Consider the following 20,172-nt stretch of genomic DNA (forward strand, 5'->3'; position numbering starts at 1 on the left):
AGAAGTGCACTGAATTAACTTGGCACCTCACTTTTCCGATCTTTCTGGGTGATTTTTGCAGGTGTCAGCAGCAGCCTTGGCTTTACCCTCAAGGGTGCATTGAATCCAATAGTTTATCCAGTGCTGGAGATGGCTTCCACAAGACTGAAAGGTAATGACTGAACTCTGACCTCCCGGTTTGTGATTCGCCAACCCTCGCTACTTCCAGGGTCTAGAGCAGGGCTTCCCAAACTTCATTATGCCCTGGACCAATGCCATTAAGCATAAGGGTTGATGGGCCCCTTTTTTAACTCCCTGGTCTAAGGTGTTAAGTTTTGTAACTTCAAAGAAAGACACCTGAGTCTGAAATGTGAGCCTAGCCTTGTGAGGCGCACATATATCAAGTGGTAGTGTGATAACATATGTAACCACGTATTTATACATATAACCCATAATTCATTATTTAAATAAACAAGAATGCTTAATTAGTCAATATATATGTATACCATATTATGCAAATGTTAATGAAATATTAAATACTCAACATAAAGTTCAAGATTCAAAGTAAAATTTATGATGAAAGTATATGTGACTATATACTACATCGAGATTCATTTTGTGTAGTCATCTACAGGAAAATGAAGTGCAATAGAATTTACAAAAGGCTGTGCATTACCAAAGATCAACAGTCAATGTGAAAAGGAGTGGATGTTTCCTATATTGGCCAATGGGCACAGACTCAGTAAAAAAGGACGTTGGTTAAAACAGAATGAGAAGCAATTTCTTTAGCCAGAGGATGGTGAATCTGTGTAATTCGTTGCCACAGGTGGCAGTGGAAACTGAGGTTGATAGATTCTTGATTAGTAGAGGCATAAAAATTTAGAGGAAGAAGGGAGGGGAGTGGGGTTGATAAGAAAAGTAAGTCAGCCATGACAGAATGGAGGAGCAGACTTGATGGGTCGAATTCTGCTCCTACGTCTTATGGTCTTAAATGTGCTCAATGGGGGGCTGTCTTTACCTGTGTTGGACTGAGCTATGTCCACCATTTTCTGTAATCTTATCCATTCCTGGGTGTTCCGATACCAGGATGTGATACAACAAAATGAAGCGGTCCCAACATTAACTCATGTGGAACACCACTTGCTACTGGCAGCCAACCAGAAAAGGATCCATTTATTCTCCCACTGGCTGCCTCCTACCAATCAGCCAATGCTCTAACCATGCCAGTAACTATCCTGTGACACCATGGGTTGTGAACTTAGTAAGCAGCTCATGTGTGGCACCTTGTCAAAGGCCTTCTGAAAGTCCAAATATACAACATCGACTGCATCCCCTTGATCCATCCTACTACTAATCTCCTCAAGGAATTCCAGCAGGTTCGTCAGGCAAGACTTTCTCTCAAGGAAATCATGCGGACTTTGTATTACCTTGTCCTGTGTCACCAGGTAATCCCATCACTTCATCCTTAACAATTGATTCCAACGTCTTCCCAGCCACTGAGGTCAGGCTAATTGGTTTGTAATTGTGCTTTCTGCTGCCTTCCTACTTTCTTAAAGACTAGAGTGATATTTGAAATTTTCCAGTCCTCTGGCATCATGCCAGAGTCCAATGATTCTTGAAAGATCATTACTAATGCCTCCACAATATCTAAGGCAGTCTGTTTCTGAACCCTACGGTGCAGTTCAGTTGGTCCAGGCGACTTATGTACCTTTAGGTCTTCCAGCTTTTTGAGCACCTTCTCCCTTGTAACAGTACCTGCAGTCACTTCCCTTCCTTGCTCCCTTCACCGTCAGGCACAGAGTGTCTTCCACAGTGAAGACTGATGCAAAATACTCATTTACTTCATCAGCCGTCTCCTTGTCCCCCGTTATTATTTCTCCAGTCTCATTTTCTAGCAGTCCTATATCCACTCTTAGCTTTGTTTTATTTTTTTCATACTAGAAAAAGGTTTTAATATCCAATTTCATATTGTTCGCCAGCTTACTTTCATATTTCATCTTTTCCCTCCTAATGATTCTTTTAGTTGCTCTCTGTAGGTTTTTAATCATCAGTCTTCCCACAAATTTTTGCTTTGCTGTCTGCCCTCTATTTTGCTTTCACAGTTGTACTATTTTGCCATTTGAGTATTGCTTCATTTTTGGAATACACATGTCCTCCCTCTCCAAGATGCTGTGGACGTCCCTGACCCTGGCACCTGAGCGGCAACATACCATTTGGGCATCCCGTTCACATCCACAGAACCTCCTGTCTGTTCCCCTCACTATCGAGTCCCCGATCACTACCACTCCCTTCTACTCCCTCTTTCCCTTCTGCACCACAGACCTACACTCAGTGCCGCACACGCGGTCTCCGTGGTGTTTCCCCGGGAGGTCATCCCCCACAACAGTATCCAAAGCGGTATACTTGTCTTTGAGGGGAAAGGCCACAGGGGTGCTCTGCAGAAACAGCCTCTTCACGTTTCCATCTCTCCTGACGGTCACCCAGCTACCTGCCTCCTGCAACTCCGGGGTGACTACTTCCCTGTAACGCCGATCGATGATCTCCTCACTCTCCCATCCAGCTGCTGCTCCAGTTCCCTAACATGGTCTTCCAGGAGCTGCAGCCGGATGCACCTCATGGAGACTCCGGGTCTCCCACGACTACAACATCCAGCAGGAAGAACACACAACAGCCATGTGTCGGTCAAACACAGGCAGACGGCATTGAACATCCGCTCGAGTAGTACAATAGGAAATAAAAACAATAACAGAACTCAGAATATTGGAGCTACGTTTCCAGGAAAATCACAATGGTTAGACTAAGGTGCAGATAAAGGGAACTAAAATGCTTGGCCACCGGGAGGTTCCACTATTGGCTGATTGGTCCGGGGTTCTGGCGAGGTAGATTGTGAGGTCTGGAGTCTTCTTATCATACTGGAGGACCATTCAGGAATCTTATAATAGATGGGTGGAGGCTGAGATTAAGAATAGAATTAAGGACATGAGAAACTCACACGCACCGTTTCCTCTAAATTGAGCGGGTGCACGGCCACACAGTGACCGAAATGCCCCCATGCACGTAGCCTTTGGTGCCACGCAGCTGGGATTTTTAATATAATGTTAATATAACTTTGAAATCTCTGTTAATATAATTGTGAAACACCCTGTAATTAAGTAAGCGCTAATGAATATAATCCATAAATCAAAGGGCCGCGCAGTTTTCAGGCCATGTAAAAATCTCCTGCTCAGATCGATGATTGGTCTGTGCAGCTGTAAAAATAAATCAGAGCGACCGTTGCTCACAGTATCAGCAGGGTCCAAACCAGCTTCAGGCAGAGACTGGTGAATCTGTAGAATTCATTGCCACAGGCGGCTGTGCAGGCTGGGTATGTTCAAAGCAGAGGTTGATAGGTTCTTGATTAATCAGGGTGTCAAAGGTTACGGGGAGAAGGCAGGAGAATGGGGTTCAGAGGGAGAAATAAATCAGCCATGATGGAGTGGCACAGCAGACTAGATGGGCCGAATGGCCTATTTCTAATCATGTGGTCAAACTGAGGCACCACCTCACAGGGCCAGAGACCCGGTCCAAACCTGACCTCGGGCACCATGTGGAGTTCGCACGCTCTTCCTGTGGTCATTGGATGCTCCCACATCCCAAAGAAATGGGAGAAAAATGCGAAAATGCTTCCGATGGAGAACCTAAGGGGGATGAAGCTCGTGGGAATTCGGGCAAGTGAATGAGTGGATTACAGGAAACTTACAGAGATATAGGAAAGCTCTCAGGGTTGGTGCAGACTCGGTCTCCTCTGTGAGGAAATACATAAGCTTGTCCTCCTTTGAGATGGCAAATGTGTTGGTTCTCCATCGTGCCTGATGACGTCAGGAAACCTTTGCCGGAAAGCTTTTAAGTTGCAAAAGGCGTTGTGCACTAGGACAGTTCCAATCTCTCGACGTCCAAAGCCCAGGTTCGGTGGTACAAGTGTCACAAATTTCCTTGGTTGCAGTGGATGGCCGTGTCGTCTCCTGTGCCTTTTCTCTCAATGGAGTGTTGCCGAACTTCCTTCCTGGCCTTCGGATCTCACTGTAGATCTCATCCGCCCAGTCCGCCGGAGCAGGCTTTGCATGCTGGGAGAGGCATAACCCTACCTCACCAGGGTGTGAGACCCTCACCTGTCGAAGTGGTGTACTGGGGTGTGGCCACTGTCACGTACAAACTGCGACTTGGAGCCACAGGTGAGAGCTGAGCGTCCAGTGGGGATCAAAGGTGAGTGAGCTGCCCTGGAATGGGCATGACAAGCCCCTTCAGCTGAGGTGCAACCCCTCCCTGGAAACCCCATACACCCCAAGGCAGGATGGGCAGGGACTGGTTAAATGTGTCACGTCCATGCCAGCAGGTGGCACAGGAGCTGATCAGTTGGCAAATTCAGACTGGAACCTGGGACCTGTCGTCAGTTAGTCTGGGGGCTCGATATCCCAAATCGAAGCACTGAAGGTCGTTCAGAAGCCGAGAAGTCCAATGGCAGAAGCCTGGAGACTGGAAGTCCCAGAGGCCAGTCGGGCTGGAGGCCTGTCCTGGAGTTGAATATTGTTGTTTTTTGTTGGAATTTTACCTCTGCCCTTTAGTTTTTAGTTCCCATTTGCTGGGAAGATGACTGTTTTCACAAGCATCTGTTTCATTACAGAATTCAACACCATGACGGGACACTTGGACAATATAAAGTCTGTGAACAGTTCCCTGGCAGAGATACAGAGGGAGTTGTCGAGTGAGCTGAGCATTCTGCAGGGTGAAACTTCTAACACGCTGAAAGACCCAAATTGCCAAAGATGCAAGAGTGCTATGAGAGATATCAGTAACCTGGAGGTGGATCTTACATACACATTGGTAAGCTTCGTAATCCTGTATCTAAGTGCCTCAAAAGGTCAGCCTTAAATCTCTTCCCTCTTGCTATGACTGACTATTCCAGTACCGTAAAGAGCATTAGTCCTAGAGATCTCCACTTTATCATCCTCACCATCTGGGCCATGCCCCCTCCTCAATGATATCTTCAGACAAGAGGTCCAGCAGCCTAAAGGCACTCATCTCAGAGTTCAACCACAGCTTCTTCCCCACTGCCGTCAGGGTTTTGAACCTACCTGAAAGCCTAAAAACAACCTTTTGTTTTTACACATGGGGTTGATGTTCTTGTTGCCGTTAGCGTGATTTGTTTTTTTTTGTGCATCGGTGGAGGAGGTTGATGTTTCTCTTTGAACGGCTGCTGTGGTTTCCTTTGCTTTATGGCTGTCTGGAGAAGATGAGTCTCAAGCAGGTACACTGCATACACACTTTGATAATGAACGTACCTTGAACCTTGACTATATTTTGGATGGCAAAATGATGTAGGGGTTAGGGTGATGATATATGGTGCAGAGGTTAGGGTGATGATATATGGTGTAGAGGTTAGGGTGATGATATATGGTTAGGGTATTGCTATATGGTGTAGGGGTTAGAGTGATGATATATGGTGCAGAGGTTAGGGTGATGATATATGGTGTAGAGGTTAGGGTATTGCTATATGGTGTAGGGGTTAGGGTGATGATATATGGTGTAGAGGTTAGGGTATTGCTATATGGTGTAGAGGTTAGGGTGATGATATATGGTGTAGAGGTTAGGGTGATGATATATGGTGTAGAGGTTAGGGTATTGCTATATGGTGTAGGGGTTAGGGTGATGATATATGGTGTAGAGGTTAGGGTATTGCTATATGATGTAGGGGTTAGGGTGATGATATATGGTGTAGGGGTTAGGGTGATGATATATGGTGTAGGGGTTAGGGTGATGATATATGGTGTAGAGGTTAGGGTGATGATATGTGGTGTAGAGGTTAGGTTATTGCTATATGGTGTAGGGGTTAGGGTGATGATATATGGTGTAGGGGTTAGGGTGATGATATATGGTGTAGGGGTTAGGGTGATGATATATGGTGTAGAGGTTAGGGTATTGCTATATGGTGTAGGGGTTAGGGTGATGATATATGATATAGGGGTTAGGGTGATGATATATGGTGTAGGGGTTAGGGTGATGATATATGATATAGGGGTTAGGGTGATGATATATGGTGTAGGGGTTAGGGTATTGCTATATGGTGTAGGGGTTAGGGTATTGCTATATTGTGTGGGGTTAGGGTGATGATATATCGTATAGGGGTTAGGGTGATGATATATGGTGTAGGGGTTAGGGTATTGCTATATGGTGTAGGGGTTAGGGTGATGATATATGATATAGGGGTTAGGGTGATGATATATGGTGTAGGGGTTAGGGTGATGATATATGGTGTAGGGGTTAGGGTATTGCTATATGGTGTAGGGGTTAGGGTATTGCTATATGGTGTAAGGGTTAGGGTGATGATATATGGTGTAGGGGTTAGGGTGATATATGGTGTAGGGGTTAGGGTGATGATATATGATGTGGGGGTGAGGGTGATGATATATGGTGTAGGAGTTAGGGTATTGCTATATGGTGTAGGGGTTAGGGTATTGCTATATGGTGTGGGGTTAGGGTGATGATATATCGTATAGGGGTTAGGGTGATGATATATGGTGTAGGGGTTAGGGTGATGATATATGGTGTAGGGGTTAGGGTATTGCTATATGGTGTAGGGCTTAGGGTATTGCTATATGATATTGGGGTTAGGGTGATGATATATGGTGTAGGGGTTAGGGTGATATATGGTGTAGGGGTTAGGGTGATGATATATGGTGTAGGGGTTAGGGTATTGCTATATGGTGTAGGGGTTAGGGTGATGATATATGGTGTAGGGGTTAGGGTATTGCTATATGGTGTGGGGTTAGGGTGATGATATATCGTATAGGGGTTAGGGTGATGATATATGGTGTAGGGGTTAGGGTGATGATATATGGTGTAGGGGTTAGGGTATTGCTATATGGTGTAGGGCTTAGGGTATTGCTATATGATATTGGGGTTAGGGTGATGATATATGGTGTAGGGGTTAGGGTGATATATGGTGCAGGGGTTAGGGTGATGATATATGGTGTAGGGGTTAGGGTATTGCTATATGGTGTAGGGGTTAGGGTGATGATATATGGTGTAGGGGTTAGGGTATTGCTATATGGTGTAGGGGTTATGGTGATGATATATGGTGTAGGGGTTAGGGTGATGATATATGGTGTAGGGGTTAGGGTGATGATATATGGTGTAGGGGTTAGGGTATTGCTATATGGTGTAGGGGCTAGAGCAGGCATGGGCAAACTACGGCCCGCGGGCCATATGCGGCCCGTTAAGCTTTTTAATCCGGCCCGCAGAACTTGATGAAATTATATTAATAAACCTTGTTAACGTTTTTTCCCCGCAATTCTGGCGTTTTCCCAATAAATGACGCACTCTATATACATTTGTGGCGACCCATTTCCTGGCACATCCGAACCGGCTCACAATTAGCCAGCGTTCCGGCTATGGGAGATAGCCTGCAGGGATTTGCAAGCACAGAGCTTTGGAGCCTCTGCGCAGGGGGGCAGGTTGAGGGAGGCTTAAAAGTGAGGCTGAGGATTTCGAATAAAGTTTTTTTCTTTGACTGCAGTTACCGACTCCGTGTCGTAATTTTAGCGCTGCATGTAGCACACCGCTACACATTGACCTTTGTTGAGGTATTACTCCACATTTGCGCTTTACTCTTTGTTCGGCTCGATCTATTTGTGTGAACAGGCGTTCAGCGTCATGAACATCAACAAAGCCAGCCACAGATCCAAGTTAACTGACCAACACCTCAGATCCATCCTGAGAATCGCCACAACAAAACTAAATCCAGACTTTGATGCGCTGGCTAAAAAGGGAGACCAACAACACTGTTCCCACTGAAATTAAAAATAAGTTTCTTCGTTGTGTTATGTAAAAAATGCATTTTAAAATATTTTTTTCAATAAGCCTTACATGTTACATGTCATTTCTGTTAAGTGATGGACATGAGTAGTGCGCAGGTGCACATACGTTCTCAAAATAAAAAATGCACTCCAGATCAAATAACGTGCTCCGCATACTGGCGCGCTCTCACCGTTCTGTCATTGTGCGGGTCGTTGTTGAGTTTTGGCACAGGGGACAATTGAATAAGAAGGAGCAGGACAAGTAGACCTGCATCTCCTACCGTTTTTGAAATAAAGACAGTCAGGAGGAGAGTGAAGATGATAATATCTTGAAGGATAACAGAATTTTCAGTGCTTTAAAATAATAACTGTTACTATTAAAAAAAAGCTGTATTTCATTCATTTAATTTTCAGTGTTTTAAAAGTCATTTCAATAAATAGCTAAATACCATGGGACTTCGAAGACAGATATTTTGTTGTAATGCATTTGTTCATTTTCAATTGAAATTAAAGCACATGTTTTCTACATATCCCATGATATTTTATTTTCTCTTATGAGGTGTATTACCAAAACACTCCGTCCATCTGCTCCTGGTCCGGCCCCCCTGTCAAATTTTAGAACCCTTTGTGGCCCTCAAGTCAAAAAGTTTGCCCACCCCTGGGCTAGAGTGATGGGTGCCAGCAACCCAGGTTCTATTCCCGCCGCTGTCCTGTGAGGAGTTTGTCCATTCTGCCGGTGACTGCTTTGGTTCCCTGTGGCTGCTTCACTTCCTCCCACATTCCAGGGACATACGGGTTAGTGTTAGTATGCTGACACCTGCGGGCCGCTCCCAGCACATTCTCGGATCATGGATTGATTTTATTCACCATATACACGTACATTATGCGATACCGTTTACGCTGTGTTGGTCGGTTCACTGTATGCTTTCATATTTTGAAGTGCATGTGACAGATAAAGCTATGACCCTCCGATACTGTTCCTGCCTACTGAAGGCGGCATCTTCTCCATCCACTCCTCGAGCATCAGACCAGGCCCACCACTTAGCTATTCACCACCCGACCATTTAAATGCCAGGCCAAATTGAAAAGATCAGGGTGTCAGGACCGGAGGTGAGGAAGGGACCAGTTCTGCTCGCTGCTTCACGGCATTTACTCAGCTCTGCGCTGAACTGGGTCTGCGGCCTGCTCCCACTGCAGCAGCGCCTGCCGTCGTGTCTTTCATAAAACTTCGGCTCTGAACGCTATTTGCTTACTTCTATTGTTTGCACAATTTTCTCTCTCTCTCTCTCTCTGTGCATTGGGTGTTTGATGGTCTTTTTTAAAAAGGGTTCTTTTGGGTTTCTTTGTTTTGTGTCTGCCTGTAAGGAAGTGAAGTTTCGATCTGGAACATCAGATCTTTTTTTTTTCTTTTTCTTTCCTCCCAGAGATGCTGCTCGAGCCACTGAGTTCCTCCAGCAGATTGTGCATTGCTCCAGGTTCTCATACCTCCAGTCTCTTGTGTCTCCATCCATTCTTTACTTCATCCTCTCGGTTTTTGAGATTGGGGAAGCTGTCTCTGGGGAAACGGTGTCCGTTCTGATCATCTCGTTATAGGAAGGACTTGGAACCTTTAGAGGATGAGTTCCCAACCCTTCTCATGCCATGGACCAATACCATTAAGCAAAGGGTCTGTGGACCCCAGGTGCAGAGGAGATCTACCAGGATGCTGCCAGGATTAGAGAGCACGTCTCATGAAGATAGGTAGAGTGAGCTGGGGCTTTTCTCTTCAGAGCAAAGGAGGATGAGAGATGACTTGATAAAGCAGTACAAGATGATAAAATGCATAGATCAAGTGAATAGTCAGAGACCATTCCCAATACCTAATATGATGGGTGTCGGGGTGGAGATGCGTCTTTACCAAAGGAGGTGTAAGGTGCTCCTTCCCTCCACTAGCCTGCAGGTCACCCTCAGGCAAGGTGTAGCACCTGCTTAGCCCCCGATCAGGGTCATGTGAAGCCAAGGGAGCAGGTGGTGGATGGTCGTACGAGCAGCCGGTGCAGATCACAAGTCCTGGTTATGTGACCACTGACGCCAGGCAGATAATCTCTGAAGAGTATTGATAATGGCTGGGGTCACCTGTCTTGTAAAGACACTGCCCAGAAGAAAGCAATGGCAAACCGCTTCTGTCAATAAATCTGCTAAGGACAATCATGGTCGTGGATAGACATGATCGCCCACGGCACATTACGAACAAATGAACGCTAATTTATAAGGTGATTGGAGAAAGGATAATGGAGTTGTCAGAGATAGTATTTTCCAACTCAGAGAGTGGGTGCTTGGACTGTTCGGCCAGGGGTGGTGGCACAGGCCGATACAGCAATTAGTGACGTGAAACTCTTAGAGTCACATGGATGATAGAAAAATGGAGGGCTATGTAGGAGAGAGGGTTAGATTGATCTTAGAGTAGGTTAAAGGTTAAAGATGGTGGGCCTGCTGTGTGCTGTACTGTTTTACGTTCTGTGACAAAACAGGGCTATTTCTGATTGTCCTTCACCAATAACCTGTCTCCACTCCCTTCAGCCGGCCGACGACCAGGTTGTGTTCAATGAGGTCATGAGCTTCTCTCTAACGTCACTGAATAACTCAGTGGAACAGGTAACCAACCCACATTTAACATTAATTATCATCTCCAAAAATCCAAACCTTTGCCAGAGGAACAATACCTGTTATGTCTCCCCAGGCATCCCGCACCTTCAATGAGACTCCTGCCACCGTGACTGATCAAGCTACGCAGACTTTTACAGGTGATTACAGCTGCGGTTCCGGGAGGTGGGGTGGGGGGGGGGGGTTCCTTTTATTGTAACCCAAACACAGTGCTGGAGGAACTCTGCAGGTCAGGCAGAAGAATATGGAGAAGAATAAACAGTCGATGTTTTAGGCTGAGACTCATAAGGACTGTAAAGGAAGGGGCAGAAGGTAGAATGAAAAGGTGGAAGGAAGAGAAATGCTCCTAATGAATGGTCTCGGCTATTAACTCCTCTCCATAGCCTGTTGAGTTATTTATTCATTTATTTATTTATTGAAATATAACCTGGAATAGGCCTTTCTGGCCCTTTGAGTCACGCCGCCCAGCAAGCCCCCAATGTAACCCTAGCCTAATCTACCAATGAGCAATTAACCTACCAACTGGTATGTCTTTGGACTGTGGGAGGAAACTGGAGCACCCGGAAGAAACTCAGACAGTCACAGGAAGAACATTCAAACTCCCAGTTCCTCCAGCATTTTGTGTGTGTTGCTCTGGATTTTCAGCATCTGCAGAATCTCTTGTGTTTATCCTCTTATTTCCTCTCTGAAACATTGTTTGTTACACAGATTACATGCCTAGTTTGAAAGTTCCTTTTAGTTTTACAACTCCCTTCTTCTGCAGACATCAAGAAACTTATCAACGACATTGAAAGGAACCTCTCCTCCACCATTGAGACCGTGCAGTTTCCAGAATCCCTGCAGAATCTGGAGAACTTGGCAAATTCTTCCACGGTGACAGAAATCTCATCTGAGGTGAAAAGATACGATTACTACAGGTGTGTAAACGCTTTCACATGGAAGGTGAGGCTTTTCTGTGTGGCATTTCTTCCGTTTTTATCACCGACAAGCTTGACTCTCAAAACCTGCCTCTGAGCGGAAAATCCTACAAAAGGTAGTCGATTCAGGCCAGTACATCACGAGTAAAGGTCTTCCAACCACTGAGCACATCTACGTGGAGCACTGTCGTAGGAGAGTAGCATCCATCGTCAGAGATCTCCACCACCCAGGCCACACTCTCTTCTCTCAGCCATCAGGACTCGCACCACCAGATTCAAGAACAGTTAACACCCCTCAACCACCAGGCTCCTGAACTACACTCACTTGCCCATCCATTGAGATGTTCCCGAAGCCAATGATCTCACTTTAAGGACTCTTTACAGTATCTTGTTATTTCATGTTCTCATTGTTTATTGCTATTTATTTATATTTATATTTGCATTTGCACAGTTTGTTGTCTTCTGCACTCTGGTTGATCTTTCATTGATCCTGTTATAGTTACTATTCTGTAGATTTGCTGAGTCTGCCCGCAGGAAAATGAATCTCAGGGTTATGTGTAGCACCAGTGCGCGGAATTCAATCCTGACCTCTGATGCTGTCCGTTTGGAGTTTGCATGATCTTCCTGTGACGCTTGCATTTCCCCTGTGTGCTCTTGTTTCTTCAAAGTTCAGAGTTAAAAGTAAGCTTATTATCCAAGTTCATTTGTATGACGTGGGTGATCATGGTCTTTCCATGACCATGATTGTTCTTGGCAAATTTTTCTACAGAAGTGGTTTACCATTGCCTTCTTCTGGGCAGTGTCTTTACAAGACAGGTGACCCCAGCCATTATCAATCCTCTTCAGAGATTGTCTGCCTGGCGTCAGTGGTCACATAACCAGGACTTGTGATCTGCACCAGCTGCTCATACGACCATCCACCACCAGCCCCCGTGGCTTCACGTGACCCTGATCGGGGGCTAAGCAGGTGCTACACCTTGCCCAAGGGTGACCTGCAGCCTAGCGGAGGAAAGGAGTGCCTTACACCTCCTTTGTAGAGACGTCTCTCCACCTCGCCAAGTTAGATTCAGTTTATTGTCATTTAGAAACCACAAATGCAATGCAATTAAAAAATGAGACAACGTTCCCCCAGAATGATATCACAAAAGCATATGACAAAACAGACTACACCAGAAAATCCACGTAACATTTGGCAATCCCCAATCCAGAGTCCAGAGAGGCTGCTGTGTGTTAATATCACGCTACCGTCTAGCATGTCCCCCGGAAAGGAGCTCCAAATCTACCAGACAAAACAAGACCAAAAACTAAAGCTACAAAAACCTGCACAAAACCACATAGTTACAACATATAGTTACAACAGTGCAAACAATAGCATAATTGATTAAAAAAAAACAGACCATGGGCACAGCAAAAATAGTCCAAGATGTTAAAGGACTGTAAGTTCAAAAGAAATCACCACAGTTTCCACAACTCCCCAGGGTCCCGACAGACTGGCCATCCCACACCAGCGGCAAAAGGGAATACCCCCGCTTGGGCTTCCAAATACAAAGAAACTCAGCAGAGTCAATGAAAAAACTCGCACAAGACAAACGAATAACCAGCGTGTGAAAGATAACAAACTGTGCAAACAGAAAATGAGCAAAAAAGCAATAAATATTGAGAGCATAAGATGAAGAGTCCTTGAAATTGTGTCCATGGGTTGTGGGAACAGTTCAGTGATGGGTTGAGTGAGGTTATCCCCTTTGGTTCAAAAGCAGTTTGGTAGATGGATGGGCCACGTTGCTCCTAGTGTATAGGTGAGGGGTAGAATCCGGGGAGAGGCTGAGGAAATGTGAGGAGAATTGAATAGACAGCACGTCTTATGAGGAAAGGTTGAGCAAAGGACATTACTCTCTGGAGCAAAGGAGGCTGACAGGTGACTTAATAGAGGAGTATAAAATGATAAGATGGACAGCCAGAGTGCACAGCCACAACATTGTGGGCCAAAGGGCCTGTACTGTTCTGTGCCACTATATTCACTGTATTGCTGTCTTAGGGCCTCACGCTGAAGGGATGAGCAATCAGTCCAAATTTGGGATCCCAACCCAAAACGTCAGCTCTTCACTTCCTGCCACAGATGCTGCCTGACCCAGCTTATGTGTGTTGTTCCAGATTCCAGCGCTGGCAATCTCCTGTGTCCAAAGCTCTCCCAGAAACCTGGACAACTTTCCCTTCCAGCAGTTAAATTAAACAGACGATGTGATCACTGCTTTCTTATAGATTTTGTTGTTTCTATTTTTACAGAAATGAAACACCTGGAAATTAATCTGCTTGCCTTTACATGAGGTACATACACTCAATGGCCACTTAGTTAGGCACACCTGTACACCTGCTCATTAATGCACATATCTAATCAGCCAATCATGTGGCAGCAACTCAATGCATAAAAGCTTGCAGACATGATCAACAGGTTCAATTGTTGTTCAGACCAAACATCAGAATGGAGAAGAAATGTGATCTATGTGATTTTAATGATGGAATGTTTGTTGCTGCCAGTCGAGATGTTATAGACTCATAGAAAAGTACAGCACAGACACAGGCCCTTTGGCCCATCTAGTCTGTTCCAAACCATTTAAACTGCCTATCCCATTGACCTGAACCAGGAGTGTAGCCCTCCATATCCCTACCACCTGTGTACCTATCCAAACTTCTCTTAATCATTGAAATTGAGCTTGCATTCATCATCTGCACTGGCAGCTTGTTCCAGTCTCCCAAAACCTTCTGTGAAGAAGTTTCCCCTCGTGTTCCCCTTAAACTTTTCACCTTTCACCCTTAACCCATGACTCTAGTTGGAGGCCTGCTCAATTAATATTTTTTTTCATTTTGTATTTGCAAAGTTTGCTGTTTTCTGATACTAGTTGTCTGACCGTGCTGTATGTAATCTTTTATTGATTTTATCGTGTTTCTTAATATTTACTGTGAATGCCTGCAAGAAAATGTGCCTCAGGGTTATAAATGGTAACATTTATGTACTGGGCTGATAAATTGACATTGAACGTGAGAACGTGCAGAGGAGGTGAAAGCAGCTATGTAAACACAGGTGCTTTTTTTTGTAGGTGGGTGGTCAGTATAGTCTTGTGCTGCATCATTCTCTTAATCATCGCCTGCAACGTGCTGGGACTCGGCCTGGGAAGTGCAGGAATCGCAACCAGGGACGACATCTACAGAGGCAACGCCTGCTCGAAATCAGGCGCCAACTTCCTGATGGCGTGAGTTTGTGTCGGGGTGTGGGTGGTGACGGGCTTTGATTCGAGTGTCTGCGTGCTTGTGCCCCGACTCCCAGCACGTCAGAATCAGAATCAGGTTTATTATCACTGATTTGTTGTTTTGTGGCAACAGTACAGTGCAAAATATAAAATATACTATAACTTACAATATGGAATATATAGCATATATATACAGTGCTTATAAAAGAATTCACCTCCCCTCCCGGAAGTTTTCATGTTTATTGTTTTACAACATTGATTTACAATGGATTTAATTTGGCTTTTTTTGACACCGATCAACAGAAAAAGGCTCTTTCAAGTCAAAGTGAAAACAGATTTCTACAAAGTGAGCTAAATTAATTACAAATATAAAATACAAAATAATTGATTGCATACGTGTTCACCCCCTTTAAGTCAGTATTTAGCAGATGTACCTTTGGCAGCAATTATAGCCTTGAGTCTGTGTGGACGGGTCTCTATCAGCTTTGTACATCTGGACACTGTAATTTCCCCCCCATTCTTCTTCACAGAACTGCTCAGGCTCTGTCAGATTGCACAGGGATCGTGAGTGAACAGCCCTTTTCAAGTCCAGCCACAAGTTCTCAATTGGATTGAGGTCTGGACTCTGACTTGGCCACTCCAGGACAATAACTTTATTGCTTTTCAACCATTCCTGTGTAGCTTTGGCTTTTTGGTCATTGTCTTGCTGGAAAACAAATCTCCCAATTCGCAGTCCTCTTGCAGGCTGCATCAGATTTTCCTCCAGGATTTCCCTGTATTTTGCTGCATTCATTTTACCCTCTACCTTCACAAGCCTTCCAAGGTCTGCTGCAGTGAAGCATCCCCACAGCGTGACGCAGCCACCACCATGTCTCACGGTAGGGATGGTGTGTTTTTGATGATGCATGGTGTTTGACTTACATCATAGTGTTTAGTCAGATGGCCAAAAAGCTCAATTTTGGTTTCATTAGACCATAGAACTTTCTTCCAGCTGACTTCAGAGTCTTCCAAATGCCTTCTGGCAAGCTATAGTCGAGATTTCATGTGAGTTTTTTCAACAGTGGCTTTCTCTTTGCCACTCTCCCATGAAGCTGTGACTGGTGAAGCACCCGGGCAACAGTTGTTGTTTGTGTAGTCTCTCCCATCTCAGCCACTGAAGCTTGTCACTCCTCCAGAGTTGTCGTGGGTCTCTTGGTGGCCTCCGTCACTAGCCCCCTTCTTGCACGGTCACTCAGTTTTTGAGGACGGCCTGCTCCAGGGTGATTTACAGCTGTGCCATATTCTTTCTATTTCCTCATTGATTGTCTTAACTGTACTCCAAGAGATATTCAGTGACTTGGAAATTTTCTTCTATCCATCTCCTGATTTGTGCTTTTCAATAACCTTCTCACAGAGTTGCCTAGAGAGTTCTTTTGTCTTCATGGTGTAGTTTTTGCCCAGGATACTGACTCACCAGCAGTTGGACCTTCCAGATACAGGTGTATTTTTACCACAATCAGTTGAAACACCTTGACTGCACAAAGGTCACCAAAAACACATCTCCATTTAACTAAGTGAATTACTGTATAAAATAAATCAGCTGCACCAGTGATGATTTGGTGTGTAATATTAAAGAAAGGCAGGGGGGTGAACACTTACACAATCAATTATTTTGTGTTTTATATTTGTAATTAATTTAGGTCACTCTGTAGAGATCTGTTTGCATTTTGATACAAAAGAGTCTTTTTCTGTTAACCAGTGTCAAAAAGCCAAATTAAATCCTCTGTGATTTAATGTTGTAAAACAATAAAACAATAAAACTTCCAAGGGGGGGAGGTGAATGCTTTTTATAGACACTGAATGTATGTACAGCAGTGTGCACAAATCTTAGGCATATATATAGCTAGGGTGACTAAGACTTTTGCACAGTACTGTAGTAATTTTATGTATTATAAGATCATAAGATTGCGGAGCAGAATTAGGCCATTTGGCCCATCGAATATGCTCCACCATTCAATCATGACTGATCCTTTTTTTTCTCCTCCTCAACCCCATTTCCTGGTCTTCTCCCCATAACCTTTGATGCCGTGTCCAAACAAGAACTGATCAATCTCTGCCTTAAATACACCAAACAACCTGGCCTCCACAGCTGCATGTGGCAACAAATTCCAAAAATCTGCCACCCTTTGGCCAAAGAAATTTCTCCACATCTCTGTTTTGAATGGACACCCCTCTATCCTGAGGCTGTGCCCTCTTGTCCTAGACTCTCCCACCATGGGAAACATCCTTTCCACATCCACTCTGTCTAGGTCTTTAAATATTTCAAAATGTTTCAATGAGATTCCCCCCCCCCCCACTAATCCTTCTGAATTCCAGCGAGTACAGACCCAGAGCCATCAAACGTTCCTCATACATTAACCCTTTCATTCCCGGACTCATCCTTGTGAACCTCCTCTGGACCCTCTCCAATGCCAGCACGTCTTTTCTTAGATGAGGGGCCCAGAACTGTTCACAATTCTCAAGGTGAGGCCTCACCAGGGCCTTATAAAGCCTCAGCATCACATCCCTGCTTTTTTATTCTAGACCTCTTGAAATGAATGTTAATATTGCATTTGCCTTCCTCACCACTGACTCAACCTTCAAGTTAACCTTCAGGGTGATCTGCACAAGCATTCCCAAGTCCCTTTGCATCTCAGATTTTTGGATTTTCTCCCCATTTAGAAAATAGTCGGCACATTTATTTCTGCTTCCAAAGTGCATGGCCATGCATTTTCCAACATTGTATTTCATTTGCCACTCTTTTGCCCATCCTCCTAATCTGTCTAAGTCCTTTGCATTCTACCTGTTTCCTCAACACTACCTGCCCCTCCACCAATCTTCATATCATCTGCAAACTTGCAACAAAGCCATCCAGTCCATCATCTAAATCATTGATGTACAGCATAAACAGAAGTGGTCCCAACACAACCCCTGTGGAACACCACTAGTCACTGGCAGCCAACCAGACAAGGATCCTTTTATTCCCACTCACTGCCTCCTACCAAACAGCCAATGTTAGCAATTTTCCTGTAATACCACAGGTAAGCAGCCTCACGTGTGGCACCTTGTCAAAGGCCTTCTGAAAGTCCAAATATACAACATCTACTGCATCCCCTTTATCTATCCTACTTGTAATCTCCTCAAAGGTTTGTCAGGCAGGATTGTCCCTGAAGGAAACCATGCTGACTTTGTACTATCTTGTCCTGCGTCACCAAGTACTCCATCACCTCATCCTTAACAATTGACTCCCAACATTTTCCCAACCACTGAGGCCAGGCTAACTGGTCTATAATTTCCTTTCTGCTGCCTTTCTCATTTCTTAAAGAGTGGAGTAACATTTGCAATTTTCCAGTCCTCCAGCACCATGCCAGCATCCAATGATTTTTGAAAGATCATTTCTAATACCACCACTATCTTTAATGCTACCTCTTTCAGAACCAGAAGATAAACAGGTCTGGGTGCCTTATGTACCCTTGGGTCTTTCAGCTTTTTGAGCACCTTCTCCCTTGTAACAGTAACTGCACTCACTTCTCTCCCTTGCTCCCTTCACTGTCAGGCACACTGCTTCCTCCCTATCAAATTTCAAGCTGAAATATTGCACTGTACTGCTGCCACAGAAAAAGCAACAAATTTCATGACCTACGTGAGTGATGATAAATCTGATTCTGATATGGGTCTCGGCTGTGGACTGAGAGTGGGAAGGAGGCTGGGAGCGGGAAATCATAGTTGGGAAAAGGGGAAGAAAGGGGGGAGGGAGCAGAAAGCACCACAGAGATATTCTGTAATGATCAATAAACCAGTTGTTCGGAATCAAATGGCCTTGCCTGGGTCTGGGTATATCTGCATCCCTGCTACCCCACCCCACCTTGGCACTCCTTCTCTGCCACCTGTCCCACACCCTCCCCCACTGCTCCACCTTCACCATTCCCAACATACTTCACTCCCGCCAGATTTACAAACTTACTCTCCGCTCCATGTTGACAAATATAGTACTGTGCAAAGGTCTTACGCACTCTATTGATATATACAGTATGGGCCTAAGACGGTTGGACTGTGCGACATGTATAATAGTAAATAGTGCAAAATAGAGAGGCAGTTTATGGGTTCAAAGTCCGTTCACAAATTTGGAGGCCGAGGAGAAGAAACAGTTCCTAAAATGTTTAGTGTATGTTCAGGAATGTCCCCACACCCATCACCCAGCGATCCTTCACCCATCACCCATTGTCCCTACACCTATTGCCCAGTGTCTCTACACCCATCACCCAGTGATCCTTCACCCATCACCCATTGTCCCAACACCCATCACCCAGTGATCCTTCACCCATCACCCATTGTCCCAACACCCATCACCCAGTGATCCTTCACCCATCACTCATTGTCCCAACACCCATCACCCAGTGTCTCTACACCCATCACCCAGTGTCCCTACACCCATCACCCAGTGTCTCTACACCCATCACCCAGTGTCCCTACATCCATCACCCAGTGTCTCTACATCCGTCACCCAGTGTCCCTACATCCGTCACCCAGTGTCCCTACACCCATCACCCAGTCCCTATACCCATCACCCAGTGTCTCTACATCCATCACCCAAAGCCTATCACCAAGTGTCCCTGAACGGATTGTGGGACGTATCCCCATAGGCTTGTGCTTGCTTTGGGATGTCCGCTGCCTGTAAGTGAGTGCCAGGTAGTGCTGGCAAAGGCTGATCTTGTGCCTGTCAACAGCTCCACTCTGCCAATTGTTCCCTGTTCTATTCTCCTGCAGGGGCGTTGGGTTCAGCTTTATTTTCTCCTGGCTGCTCATTCTCCTGGTTTTCGTCACCTTTTTCGTTGGAGGAAATATTCAGACATTGGTCTGTAAACCTTGGAAGACCGGAGAGATCTATGAGGTAGGTGTGTTCAGAACTCCTCTTTTTTTTCTGAGGGTTGCTAAGGAACCATTCTGCTGATGGACAGAACAGTCAGAAGGCCAGCTGGAGTTCCACATTCCCAGTGACCCAACTGACCCTGACAAAGAGGCAAAGATCTTCTGGGCCATCCAGCAAGCAGCACAGGACGCAGAACGCTACTCCACAATACAGGCCCTTCGGCCTACAATGCAGTGCTGATTTTAGAACCTATCCTAAGATCAATATAGCCCATCCCTTCTACAAAGGCCTCTGTTTTTTCTATCATCCCTCTGAGAGTTTCCTAAATATCCCTAAAGTATCTGGCTCTACCACCAACCATTCTATGCATCGACCACTCTTTGTGTAAAAGACATACTTTTGAAGTCCCCCCTATACTTTCCACCAATCACCTTCAAATTAGGTCCCCTTGTGTTAGCCAGTTTAGCCTTGAGAAAAAGTCTCTGGCTATCTCCACTATCTATGCCTCTCATCTTCTTTTCATCACAGGGAATGTAATTGCCTCTGGACAATAGTTATTCAGTGGAGGAAATGAGTCACACAATGAAAAGGAATGTGGCTGCCATTTCCACATATAGGCTGCACTAAAATTCAGAATAAAATTCATTGTCTATTTAAAACCCTTTTAA

At 45.0% G+C, this 20,172-nt stretch overlaps 1 protein-coding gene across 2 annotated transcripts in view; it reads left to right on the plus strand.

The window, feature by feature from the left end:
* Positions 1-20,172, plus strand: part of LOC132390963 (prominin-2-like) — an 89,396-nt gene that overhangs the window by 30,176 nt on the left and 39,048 nt on the right. For both annotated transcript variants that reach the window (XM_059963496.1, XM_059963506.1), the window contains exons 7-13: positions 62-151; positions 4,640-4,839; positions 10,371-10,445; positions 10,531-10,594; positions 11,218-11,371; positions 14,467-14,619; positions 19,402-19,525. In XM_059963496.1, the coding sequence (XP_059819479.1) occupies positions 62-151; positions 4,640-4,839; positions 10,371-10,445; positions 10,531-10,594; positions 11,218-11,371; positions 14,467-14,619; positions 19,402-19,525 (860 nt within the window). The remainder of the gene's footprint in view (positions 1-61; positions 152-4,639; positions 4,840-10,370; positions 10,446-10,530; positions 10,595-11,217; positions 11,372-14,466; positions 14,620-19,401; positions 19,526-20,172) is intronic.

Source organism: Hypanus sabinus, chromosome 1, assembly GCF_030144855.1.
Source record: "Hypanus sabinus isolate sHypSab1 chromosome 1, sHypSab1.hap1, whole genome shotgun sequence".
Classification (NCBI taxonomy): domain Eukaryota; kingdom Metazoa; phylum Chordata; class Chondrichthyes; order Myliobatiformes; family Dasyatidae; genus Hypanus; species Hypanus sabinus.